Consider the following 11,599-nt stretch of genomic DNA (forward strand, 5'->3'; position numbering starts at 1 on the left):
TCAAAATAATCAAGCCATAATAATGTATCCATAAAATATTTTGAATAATTTAAATGATGGATTTGTGAAAGAAAATATTTACAAAAGTGAATCATATTTTCAGTTAGATTATTATTGATAATTCATAAGAAAGACGCTAATTATTCATAGAGAACAATTTGATGACCCTTTCTGTATTGTCAGGTTTGCGTAGAGTCTTAAAGATAAGAATTAGCATTGTTAAAGAATGTAAGCAATGAAATTTGAAACAAAAAAAGCAAAAAAAAAAAGTCACTTAACCGATCCTTTTTGCACCATTGATTCTGATAAATCTGATACATATCACCGCTCTGAAGCAAATGTCACTCATAATGATAAAGGCTCTGGCATTTTAATGAGCCAAATGAAAGTGCAGCAGCCATTATGATATAAAGGCAGTCAAGTGGTTAAAGGCAGGCTCTAAACTACACAAGTCTCTATTTTTTAACCAGAATATCTGCTGCCATCTCCTGGTCAGCAACTGCAAACAGCAAATCAAGTTTATTCTCATCAAAGCAGGAGGCAGGCATTAGGCAGATATGCAGCTTTTCAAAATAAAACAGTCCTGAATTTGTTTCTGTTTAAATCTTCTAAAATGTTAGTGATAGGCCTGAACTGCAGAATGAATATCCACACAACCTGTGTCTTTTACAAACAGCTTTGGGATTTATTTAACGAGATTGCCTGTTTTCTCGCGATATCTGGAAACCCGTTTGTGAGCCCCTCTCACGCTGGAGCTGCTGTGTCCGTCTGCCGCGAACAAGATGAAAACGGAGCAACTGAAAGCTTTGATCAATGAGCGACTGAAGGCAGCTGCCGAGGAAATATTTAGCCTGTTTGAACAAACTATTAGAGACTATGAGGAGGAAGTTTTTCGTTCAAAGCAGGAGGTGGAGCAGAAACGAAGGCGGACCGGGTTGAACGGTAAGGGACACAGATGAACTTTAACCGTAAAACATCACAGAGGCTGGTTACGGGGTCACCCTTAGTGTTTGCTAAGATGTATTACAGACTTCTGTCTTTTGGGTCACTCCTAATACTCAGTCCTATACACAGATTACATCAAGTAGCGCCATTTTGCGTCCTTGAACGTAGCGGGAGGGGATGCAAAATGGCTGTCACAAAGTTGTTTTCTTACAACCTAGTGAAAAAACTACACAGACTACAGGCAGATCATGAGCCTCTGGGCCCCAGGGCACAGACATGCCCTCCTCATAGGACCCCTACTCATCTGTAGCTGATTTGTGTCTGTAGGTTTTATATCACATTGTGGTCATTTCATGTTTCACTCTAGCTTTTTGAGTTTTTGTGGTTGTTTTGTTTCTCTTTGTAGTTTTTTTTCTTTTTTTTGAGTGTATTTTTGTGGTTTTATGTTTATTTGTGTTTGTTTTGTGTCTTTGTGGTCATTTCATTGGTTTTGATAGAGGATCTTTGCCCAGTAGACCTGTTCAGTAACCCATCCATGTTCCTGACATACAGTATACAGTCCATAGGACTGTATGAATCTCTTTCATTCAGCTATGCTCACATGACACCAGGAGGTGGATGCCACAGCTTTTTCATCTCCTCTCTTCTTCTGCACTAACAAATGTAGCAGAACACTGAAAAAAAAACCATTTGGTATGATTTAGTACTACACAATATTTTCCTGTGCTACCCTCCTGTCCATTAATAATAAACAGTGAACAATATGTCATATTAATAAGCTTGTAAATCCTTTTTTCATGCCATGTCACTAATGTTAGACTCACACAGTGTAAAAGGTGTTGAGTTGGGGAAAGGCAGACCTCAGCTTATCTGCTATCCCCTTGTTCAGGCTCCTACGGATCTTTTTTGCACATTTGCAGGTTCAATTTAAATTCTTTTTTTTTTTTTTTCAAATTATTGTGTTTGATTATGTTTAGGTGACAAAAGACCTGGTGATCAAAATATTTCCTCTTTATTTGGTTTCACAGTGTCACATTACAACTTATGCAAGTGCATGTTAGTCTAATATACTGTAGATCTCCCCATATCAAATTGTTACTCTTTGATCATCCAGACTTAATATAGTTGTAGCCAACTAGCATACACTGTATTTGTTCATTAAAGTATAATATATAATGTATTGTGTTTGATAAAAACTAACGCATACATTTCTTTTCCCATGTGTCCAGCTCCCCTGCAGGTCTCTGTTCAGGAGGAGCAGGAGCGCTGTGAGAAGAAGGCTGACCTGGGCAATGAGGAGCAGGAGCCCCCACAGATTAAAGAGGAGGAGGAACAGTGGTCTGCTCAGGAAGATGAAACGCAGGAGGAGGAGGCTGAGGATAAAGACACTATGTTCAATATAATTTATGTGCAGAGAAATGAAGATGGAAGACATTCACCACATCAAAACAAGAAAGCTGACAGTAAAGAAGTTCCTTTGCCCAGCAGCTCATTTGAGCAGGTGAAAGATGAACTTGATAAAGAAGGCCATAGTTCATCAGAGCCAACCAGCGAAGGTAGTGATGATGAATGGAGAGACAGTGGAAGTGTTCACTCAGGTGTAAACAGGAAGAAACCATGGCAAGCTGGTGAGACGGCAGACAGACCGCACACCTGCAGCGTTTGCAACAAGAACTTCAGGATTAAATCAATCCTGACTCGCCACATGAAGACACACACAGGAGAAAAACCCTACAGCTGCAGTGTCTGTGGTAAAAGCTTCATCCAGCGTTCCTATCTGCAGACTCACATGAACTCGCACTCTGGACAGAAACCATACACATGTAGTTTCTGTGGCAGAGGATTCACGCAAGTTGGAAACATGAACGCTCACATACGAATCCACACGGGAGAGAAGCCTCACAGCTGTGCCGACTGTGGTAAAGGTTTCAGAGAGAAAGCAGATCTTCTCAAGCACACAGTGATTCACACTGGCGAGAAACCGTACAGCTGCACTGTATGCAGTAAGAAATTCAGCGCACAGTCCAATCTAAAACGCCACATGAAGACTCATTCAGGGGAGAGGCCCTACAGCTGCACTGCTTGTGGGAAACGGTTCGTTCGACGCTCCCATTTAATCATTCATACGAAGACTCACACAGAAGAGGCCTCATGAAATGATTCTGCCTACTTTGTTGTGTTTATTTGATCATTTTCCAGGTAGAGCTAACGTAGTGGCCGGCTTTGTGCGCACATGAAATAATTTCACTACCATGGACCTGTCCCTCACGATGGATGAATAAAAGATGTGGAATGCTTGTGACTTGAGATGCTTGTGCACTTGACGGTTTTGGGGAAAAGGTTATGGAGGTCTGCACCACTCTGGGGGCAGTGGCAGACCCCCAGCAGGGATAGAGTATAAGGGGAAAAAGAAATTTAAGGAAATAAAGGGGCGTGGGCGGGGGGGTCATGGGTTTAAATATGTTGGCAAATGGATGAAAGGGGCATAACTCAGGTCAGGTCGCACTCCTGAACTCAAGATAATTTCATTATCTCCATTTATCTGTGTTACACTGGACTCGCATGAACCAAAACAATTTCTCACTTTTTAGATTAAATGAAACAAACATCATCTCTTCAAGTTGTTGCTGTATACATTTGTACTGTAGAAATAAAATACTGTCAGCAGGTGATACACTGATTTGTTCAATGAAGTTCCTGTTACTCAGCATTAGCAGATGGTCAGGTTATGGTACTGTTCTGATTAGAGAGCTGCTTCTTCAGTGCATGGGGCTAATATGAACCTTTGTGTAATGGATTTATCTCATTTGGTGGCATATCAAAGAACATATGAAGTAAATGTGAATTAAAATTCTTCAGTTGATTATTTATTAGGTATAAACTAATGTCTGTTCACATAGAACACTAACAGGAACTCATCATACATCTATATGATATGAGTATGTGATTTGTACCATTGTTATAAAGTGTTATCAAACATGTTTCAGTTTGTCATGTGTTAAAAAGTACAATGAAATTCTTGTGCTCTGGCTGTCTCCACACAACCATCATTAACTCATTCAGGAGCGTACTACAGTAAAAAATCTATACCGTCTGATAAAACAGCTGTGGTGCCCTTACCAAAACCTTAGAAAGTACAATCTATGCTGTGCTTTTTTGTTGATGCAGTTGGTGAGAGACCATGTGAAGGCGTCTGAGATGCGTATGCCAAGATGGGAAGAGGAGTGCGATTGTCTGCGTCCTTTCTAAAGTAAACAATGATTTCTTTTGTCTTGTTGACCTTTAGAAAGAGGTTGTAAACATGGCACCATGTGGTACGTTTTATAGACCAATTGCTGTAGTGTTATCTGCAAATTTTATGATGCATTTGTCATGTTTGGAAACACAGTCATTGCACTTCTGGTTAGATGCTAAACCATTTCGTTGCCTTGTTCTTGTACATGCGTAATGACAAAAGTCAAGTTGAATCTAATCTAATCTAATGTGTAAACAGGCTTGCCTATGTAAAAGGGGACTGAGACAGCCCTAAAGTGCACCACCTTTTCTAAAGACTACAGATGGGTGTATTGTGCCTGTTCTCACAGAAAGCTGTGGTTACTGTTCAACTGCCTTTCGGTGTGCACATTAGGTACAGATAGTGAGGGATTTACAGCCAGAACTGAATCCTGAGCAGGAGAATTCCTACAAACAGATAAAGAACAGAGGAATCGAACAACCTGCCATAAAATAAGGTCAGTAAATGCTGAATATTAACATAAACACATACATTTATGAAGGCGCAATAACTTTCTAATGCTCTCATAAAGCTGTTTATTAATTTTCCACTTGATGTCTGTGAATGATGCTGAAAAAGTCTTAATGTAGCCATCAGTGTATGTATTCAATTTACATTCATTCATTAATTTTGTTCTGTATTCATATCTTGATGTGACTTAGTGTAACCCCCCCCAAAAAGTAGCTATGAAGTGAGAAACGAAGACACATAATGTAATGCATATTGATGATCCCCAGTCTTACTGTATACATAAGCCCTTCGTCTCTCTTCAAAATGTGGCATTTTTATTTCTTGGATTGGTAAATGGCTAAATATCTGAAAAACTATAGCCAATCGGATATTTTTCATTTTGAATTCAGCACCTCAAAATCCATAACAAGTAGCACATTTCAATTCAGAAGCAGAAAACTCTTTTTAAACCATAGACCTCCAGTGTAATGAACAACTCTGCCCTGTAGCTTCTCCCCCTTATGATTAAATTTTTCTTTTCTTATTTATTTTTTGCTCTAAAATTGCACATACTATAAACTATGCCTCTTGGTTGTTCTAAAGCAGGGCTACCCAACACGTCGATCGCAAAGGTAGTGTCGGTAGAGCTTGTGTCAATATAATGAGCTTAGTTCATGCTTTCAAACGAAAAACGCAACATTTAGCGGAACTTCCAAAACCTCGCATCAGAGCTGGAGACGCAACGGAAAGCATGTGCGCAACTTGACGTTGCTACACAAAGCAGATTGACAACTGTCGGTCAGAGTTTGACAAACGCTTTCAAAACTTTGCCTCACTCGAGCCAGTCTCTACATGTATGTGCTCCCCATTTAGGGAAGATATTGAGCTTGATTCACTCGCATCAAAAAGTGCAACGCTGTTTCACCTGAACTGGTCTGGACTGGAGGATGAGATATTGACACTATAGACTGATATTCAACTGAAGTCCAGGGCTAATGGACCGTTTTGGAACTTACAGAGGAAAAAAGTACCCAAACATGAGGTAATGTTCCACAGACTGCATTATTTGGCTCTACTCATTTATTATTATTAAGTCCAAATACCAAGCCCAGTCTGCTGGAGGCTGGATACCAGCAGCTACTGTCTGCAGCCCTGGCTCATCCCATTCAGTGCAAGTCATCAGAGTAAACTAATGGCCAAAAAAGTACTGAGCTGTAGTGTTCCTTAGGGTTCATTATGCAAGGTGCGCCAACATATAATGTGTTTACATGAGGTATACTCCCTATATAAATAAATATATGTTTAGTATTTTAACTAGATCATTTTTACTTGGTCGTTTGAAAAGTAGCGAAAAGGTGTGGGTACCCCTGTAAAGGGACAGTATTTGCTTTATGACAAACTGATAGGGTTAATTTAAGAATAATAATAATCCGCCAAAAAAACCCACGTGTTTTCACCGGAACTGCTCGTGATGTCATTTCCATTCCGCGAAGCTGAAATTTGGCGCCCCAGACGTTTAAACAACCTGCAAACGCTTAATGGAGACGGCTTGAAGATGATCATGAAGAGGGCCGTAGATGTAGAGTCAGTGCGGTAGATATAAAATTGGTGAAAGCAGGTAGTTTAGTGAATAATCTCCCGATTTTGGAAACGCACAGTCGGTCAAAGATGAACAGAATAAACTCTGCTCCGGAGGCTGAAGCCTGTGAGATTAGCCTTCTGTTGGTGGCACCGCCCGCCCGTTAGCTAAAAGATACCGGTACTCAGCAGCAGACACGTACATATAAATACACAGATCATCACAGTCACTATGAACAGGACCAAGCTGAAGAAACCCAAGGTGAGTGACTGACTGGTTTGGACTTTTCATCCGGTGCAGCCATGTTTAAAGAAGCATAGGTCGTTTGTTTCCCTGCAAATGCAGGACGTTAGAGTTGATGCATTCATATAAATAACATGCTGAATGGTAAGGGTGGAGGGTAGTACATCAGGGAGACGCAATTTCTTTACTTCAGTTATCCAAATGTGTGCTAAATCTGAGTTAATGCAGCTTTAAGGTGAAGAAAAGTGTCAAATCATCCCATTGTAGGAGCTGAAAGAAGTTTTGCCTTGACTGACACAGTTAATCACCTTATAAACATTATTTTCTGATGATCAACTCATCAATTATTATCAAAAACCTACCACACCTTCTGAAGCATCATTTGGATAAAGGCCATTAAGAAAGAAAGTCAGACCTTCTCAGGGTTTTATCCGATAGCAGGATAATGAGCCCAAAAACCTCCAGGCTGTGTAGAAGAAACGAACAAGTATGATGGAATGGCAGCACAGTGTCCAGACTTTCCAGGTGAAAAGCAAAACAAACTACAAGTGCAGCCACGGTGCTGTCTATCTCAACTGTATTTGATTTCAGTAGTAAACACGTGTGTTCACAAGTGTGTGGTGGTGGATTATGCTATTACAACTGGAGAAATGGAGATGATCTGAAACTTTTGACCAAATGTATTTGGTCACATTAACAATTTAGAGCAGTGTTTCCTCAGTGGAGCTGCTCAGTACGAATTGTCTAACTGACGTGATTTATTGCTGTTACCTGGTATTTATCACTCACACCTGCTCAGCAGTCGACACGTTGATGTGAAGGGATTGCACATCAACATTCCTTCTTCTGTCTGAAATGCCAGACGTTTCTAACGCGGTCTTGTTGAATGACAAACACGTGACAGGCTGGTGTATTTGTGCTTTTGTGATTTTTGTCAGGTGACTGTAGGAGGGCAGGGAAACATCACGTCCTTCTTTTCCTCCCAAAACCACAAGGTAAATATTTTTTGGTGGTTTGTCAGTGTCTCGTCCAAATATGAATACTTATTGATAATTTACACAGATGAAAACTTAAATAATTACTAGTAGTGTACACACCGTGGTCAAGCCAGCCAGATGCTGTTCACCCACTAAAAATAATCAGGTAAGTAAAAAAAAAACGTAGCATTTATCTGTAAATTGCAGTAACATGTAGCTTTAGCAGCATATTTTGTCTTATTAGAATAACACTTCCTAGACAATTGTGATCAAGTCTAACGTGTGTAGTGCCTCTGTGTTTTTTATTATTTGCGTCGTAACACGTTATTCTTTTAAACTTATTACACAGACTCTACTGTCTTACATACTGTTATGCATTTGTCTGTAAAAAGGTTTTTTAACCTTATTTTCTTGCTTGTTCCAGTTTATTTGTTGGTCTTTTACCTTAACTTGTTGTTCTTATTCTGCTGTAAAACACCTTTGCATCGCTTTGATTTAGAAATGTGCTGTACATAAACTATTTACTGCGCTTGTTACTGATATAACTTTTTCAATTGACTTGCTTTTAGAACGAGTCATCTTCAAAAACATTATCCATTCCTGGCACAGCGATCATCAAGAGTGAAACTCAGGTCAACGATGGTGAACTGTCTCAGTTCAGACTCTACTCGCCGTTAAAGAGGAGTGTCCTGGGGGGCATTGAAAACCTTCTGCCTTCTTCGCCTGATCTGTTCCTCTCTGTGCCTGAGACACCCAGCAGTCAGATCAGATCCAGAGAGGCAGATTGTTTGAGTCCCCTGCCCAACAGGGAGGTGGTGAGCCTGGCCAAATTCGGCCACTTGTCTCCGATCTGCCGCAGTCCCCGCTCCAAAGGGCAGAGCGTACGGAGAGTGATGGCCAGTGAGGGAGGAAGAGCCCAGAGGGAAGAGAGATGTTTTGGCTCCTTGAAGAGACTCTTCAGCCCTTCTGAAGATTTCCACCAGGCCAAGAGATCAAGAACTGTGCTCGGCCCCACAGGTAGCGGCATAAAAGATAGAAGTCTGGGGATTGGCCCCATGATGACGGCTCATCTCTGCAATGACCAGTCAGGGGGTCCATCTGAGGTTTTGGAGGGTCACAGCCGACGTAGTGAAGTGGTCTGTCATGCCAGCAGCAACACATTGACATCACTGGAGCCTGTCTCTTGCCACTTGGTGGAGGAACAGAGAAAACATTTGGAAGAGAGAGATAAAGATGGTTTTACTGTGATAACAGAGCAGAAGGCAACTGAGACAAAAACTACTGGAGACCCACAAACTCACCTGGAAAAGGAGGCTCTCTCTCTTACTGCACATGTGCATGAACCCAGTGCACAAACTGTCACACCTGCACCACAGAGCAGTACAGAGGTGGGAGAGGGCGACCTGAATGAGAATGAGGCAACAAGAACAGCCGTGACATCATCGGATGGAGACGGAGACAACTTGACATCATCGGATACAGGTGCACTGATCAAGTTGGGATTTCAGTACATGATATTGTGTATCATTTATACAATAACTGGATTTTACTGAGGGATACATTTTGACTGCAAAAAAAAGGTGTTAAATCAACCGTACCAACCAGAACTGGGACTATACCTTTAAAATAACTGATGACAGGATGTGTTAGATTTCAATTAGGCTCCAGGAAGTTCTTTTATGGATCGCCGTACCTTTAGAAAAGTCAGCTCAGCAGAAGGTTCATTGGAGCTGCATAGAAAACCAACAGAGCTAGTTGACTTGAGCTAGTTAACCCTCTACACTCTTATTAGGCTGTGCTTTTTTATGATTCTGGCTGTGATGTTAGTTAGTGGTGGGTGGAACAGTAACTTCAGCCACTACCACAGCCACGCCGAGCAGCCACACCTGTGCTCACAGCACAGTGGCTGTGCACAGCAGGAACACATCACCTCTGTTTTCTGCTGTATCTGCAGAGAGTTTCCCTAAACTGGCAGTGTAATATAACTGGGCTCGGCCAAAAGGCTAACTGTTCCTGTGGGTCAGGGCAATAAAAAATATTTCAAGGCAAAAGACACATGTCTCAAGTTAATGCAAAAGAGATGTATTTTTAAAAATGTTCATGCTGCTTCAGGGGTGCAATATTGCATAGGGAGTGTGTGAATTTTAAGACGAGAGGGAAAAAAATCAAAATGTAAGCTGTTTCATAAGTAGAATAATATATAAAACAATAACTTTAAATGGAATAAACACAGCTGTAATTGATGTCCTTATATTTGGATGTTTAATTCCCTGATAGCTTCTTTGTTACTTTTTCATGCAAAAATATCAGCAGGAGCAAGCTCAGCATTTCCTATGGAAGAGAGGTGGGAAGAGAGCTGGTTTGCAGAGCAGATGAATCATAATGAAGGTCCTGTTACTGAGGAGAAGTCCTACAAACACCGGTGAGAAACACACAAGCAGACTGGTTAAATTGCTTAAATGTCAAAAGCAGAAGGAGAAAGATTAGAGAGAAGTGAAGACACTTAACAGGTAGGTAGCTTAGATGAGGTCAGACACTTGACTTGTTGAGCATCAGACTACGACACAGTGAGTATGTACAATGATACGAGTCCTCTCTATCTCCGCAGTAAGGTACCAGACCATGTGGTCCTTTCTGGAGGCCTGAACAACCGCTACTGGGTTTTGGATGTGGAGGAGAGACCTGGCCACAAAACACTGGTCATCTCATGTGACAAAACTCTGCACACAACTGAGACCTGTCTGCTGAAAGATGGATGGTAATGTGATTAGCGTGCCCTCCTGCTCGGTCGTCGCTGTTAACATACATCTTTTCATCCCAGTGCATAGACACAGCCCTGGTTTGTGAATGTTGTGGAGACTTTTTAACTTCATTATGTATCAGAATAAGTACTGAATGTCATTTAACTTGCAGTGTTTCCTCACTATCCTTTCTTGTTTAATAACTTGATGAATTGTGTTTATTAGTTAAATATTTTTCTATAATATTTGCTTATAGCTTCTCATTGTACACGTGTCTGTGTATAAAATGATCACTCCAGGGAGATGACACCTGTTGTTCGTGGTGATGTTGTGCATCTGGAGGGCCGCTCTGATGGCGGGTCCTGGTTAGTGGACAGGGAGCAGGGCCTCCTGGTTTTACTACCTGACACACTCGTCTCAGGTACCAGCATCTCCAGTTCCATTCGCTGCATGAGGCGTGCAGTACTGGGGGATATGTTCAAGGTACAAACCTAAGACAGCTGTTTTATGTTGGTATTGGATTATTTTTCACATGACAAAAAAATGACTCTACAGAACTAATTAGTGTTTTAGTTCCCAAACACTTGAGGAACTTGCTATGTATCAGCAGAAATGGTAAGTTTAGACGAGTGTACTAGTGGCTAGTTTACATTAGCACCCGTGTGTCATGTTTAATCGAGTGTCCTGCCCATAAACCATGACGTATTGTCAACTTAATATCTAAACTATACAAAAGTTGCTAACGTAATACAATAGTCCTGCAGTAAATTCTACCTTTTTGTTCTAGTTTATAGTCTGATGTAGCAGGTGACCAGTATGAGTTAATCACTGGCTGATGCTGATCTTAAGAAATATGTGATGCCAATATCATTTTGTTGTTTTTGTCTTTGCATCAGGTAAAATGCAACAGTTTAATAATAACAAATGAGACATTTGCTTAACTTAAATTAGCATTTATTTTACACCAATGAATTGAAAATGGTAAATTAGCCTTGTCTCTGTCCACAGCTAATCAACAAACTAAACTCTGTAATAAAAGAAACTGACAATTCTGCGTGTAATTAATGTTTTTAATTGGACTTGTGAGTGCAGACATCATCCGATGTGGATTATCTAAAAAAAGCCAAATAATGGCCCGATTAATTGGTCTATCACTAGTTTAATGTTGGTCTGCTTCTTTTCTGCTGTTCATTGTGTTTATTGTGATGCAGAGTTTTGACGGTGGCTCCAAGCAGATGCTGAATGGCACCATGGTCCACGAAGTCTTTCAGAGAGCAGCTACAGCTAAAGATTTTTCTTTGGAGACTCTGTCGAAGCTGGCTGACCAGGCACTGCACAGTCCTCAGTACCTGGGAGACATGTAAGTGCTTGCGGTACACAAACAGCCTGC

General features: G+C 40.9%; 2 protein-coding genes across 4 annotated transcripts in view; both read left to right on the top strand.

Moving 5' to 3' along the window:
• The first annotated feature begins 635 nt into the window (after positions 1–635).
• LOC109954536 (zinc finger protein 771-like) lies at positions 636–3,854 on the top strand. 2 transcript variants are annotated; one of them, XM_020589931.1, is made up of 3 exons: positions 636–942; positions 2,175–3,039; positions 3,145–3,854. In XM_020589931.1, the coding sequence occupies exons 1-3, from the start codon at positions 783–785 to the stop codon at positions 3,146–3,148; spliced, it is 1,029 nt and encodes a 342-aa protein (XP_020445587.1). In that variant the 5' UTR covers positions 636–782; the 3' UTR covers positions 3,149–3,854. The 2 variants fall into 2 exon arrangements, with proteins under 2 accessions (XP_020445587.1, XP_020445586.1); XM_020589930.1 differs by having other exon boundaries at positions 2,175–3,854.
• A 2,277-nt stretch (positions 3,855–6,131) lies between these two features.
• Positions 6,132–11,599, top strand: part of dna2 (DNA replication helicase/nuclease 2) — a 14,273-nt gene continuing 8,805 nt past the window's right edge. The window contains exons 1-7 of one of the 2 annotated variants that reach the window (XM_020589820.1): positions 6,132–6,509; positions 7,430–7,486; positions 8,038–8,950; positions 9,779–9,890; positions 10,077–10,226; positions 10,509–10,692; positions 11,421–11,569. In XM_020589820.1, the coding sequence (XP_020445476.1) occupies positions 6,480–6,509; positions 7,430–7,486; positions 8,038–8,950; positions 9,779–9,890; positions 10,077–10,226; positions 10,509–10,692; positions 11,421–11,569 (1,595 nt within the window). In that variant the 5' untranslated portion in view covers positions 6,132–6,479. The remainder of the gene's footprint in view (positions 6,510–7,429; positions 7,487–8,037; positions 8,951–9,778; positions 9,891–10,076; positions 10,227–10,508; positions 10,693–11,420; positions 11,570–11,599) is intronic. The other variant, XM_020589821.1, reaches the window with a different exon arrangement.

The sequence above is a fragment of the Monopterus albus genome, unplaced genomic scaffold (genome assembly GCF_001952655.1).
Source record: "Monopterus albus unplaced genomic scaffold, M_albus_1.0 scaffold10.1, whole genome shotgun sequence".
Classification (NCBI taxonomy): Eukaryota; Metazoa; Chordata; class Actinopteri; order Synbranchiformes; family Synbranchidae; genus Monopterus; species Monopterus albus.

Excerpts from the sequence above, each read along its gene's own strand:
- LOC109954536 (XM_020589930.1), top strand. The coding sequence starts at position 783 with ATGAAAACGGAGCAACTGAAAGCTTTGATCAATGAGCGACTGAAGGCA. Across the intron at positions 943-2,174 it reads AAGGCGGACCGGGTTGAACG|CTCCCCTGCAGGTCTCTGTT; the intron begins GTAAGGGACACA and ends CCATGTGTCCAG.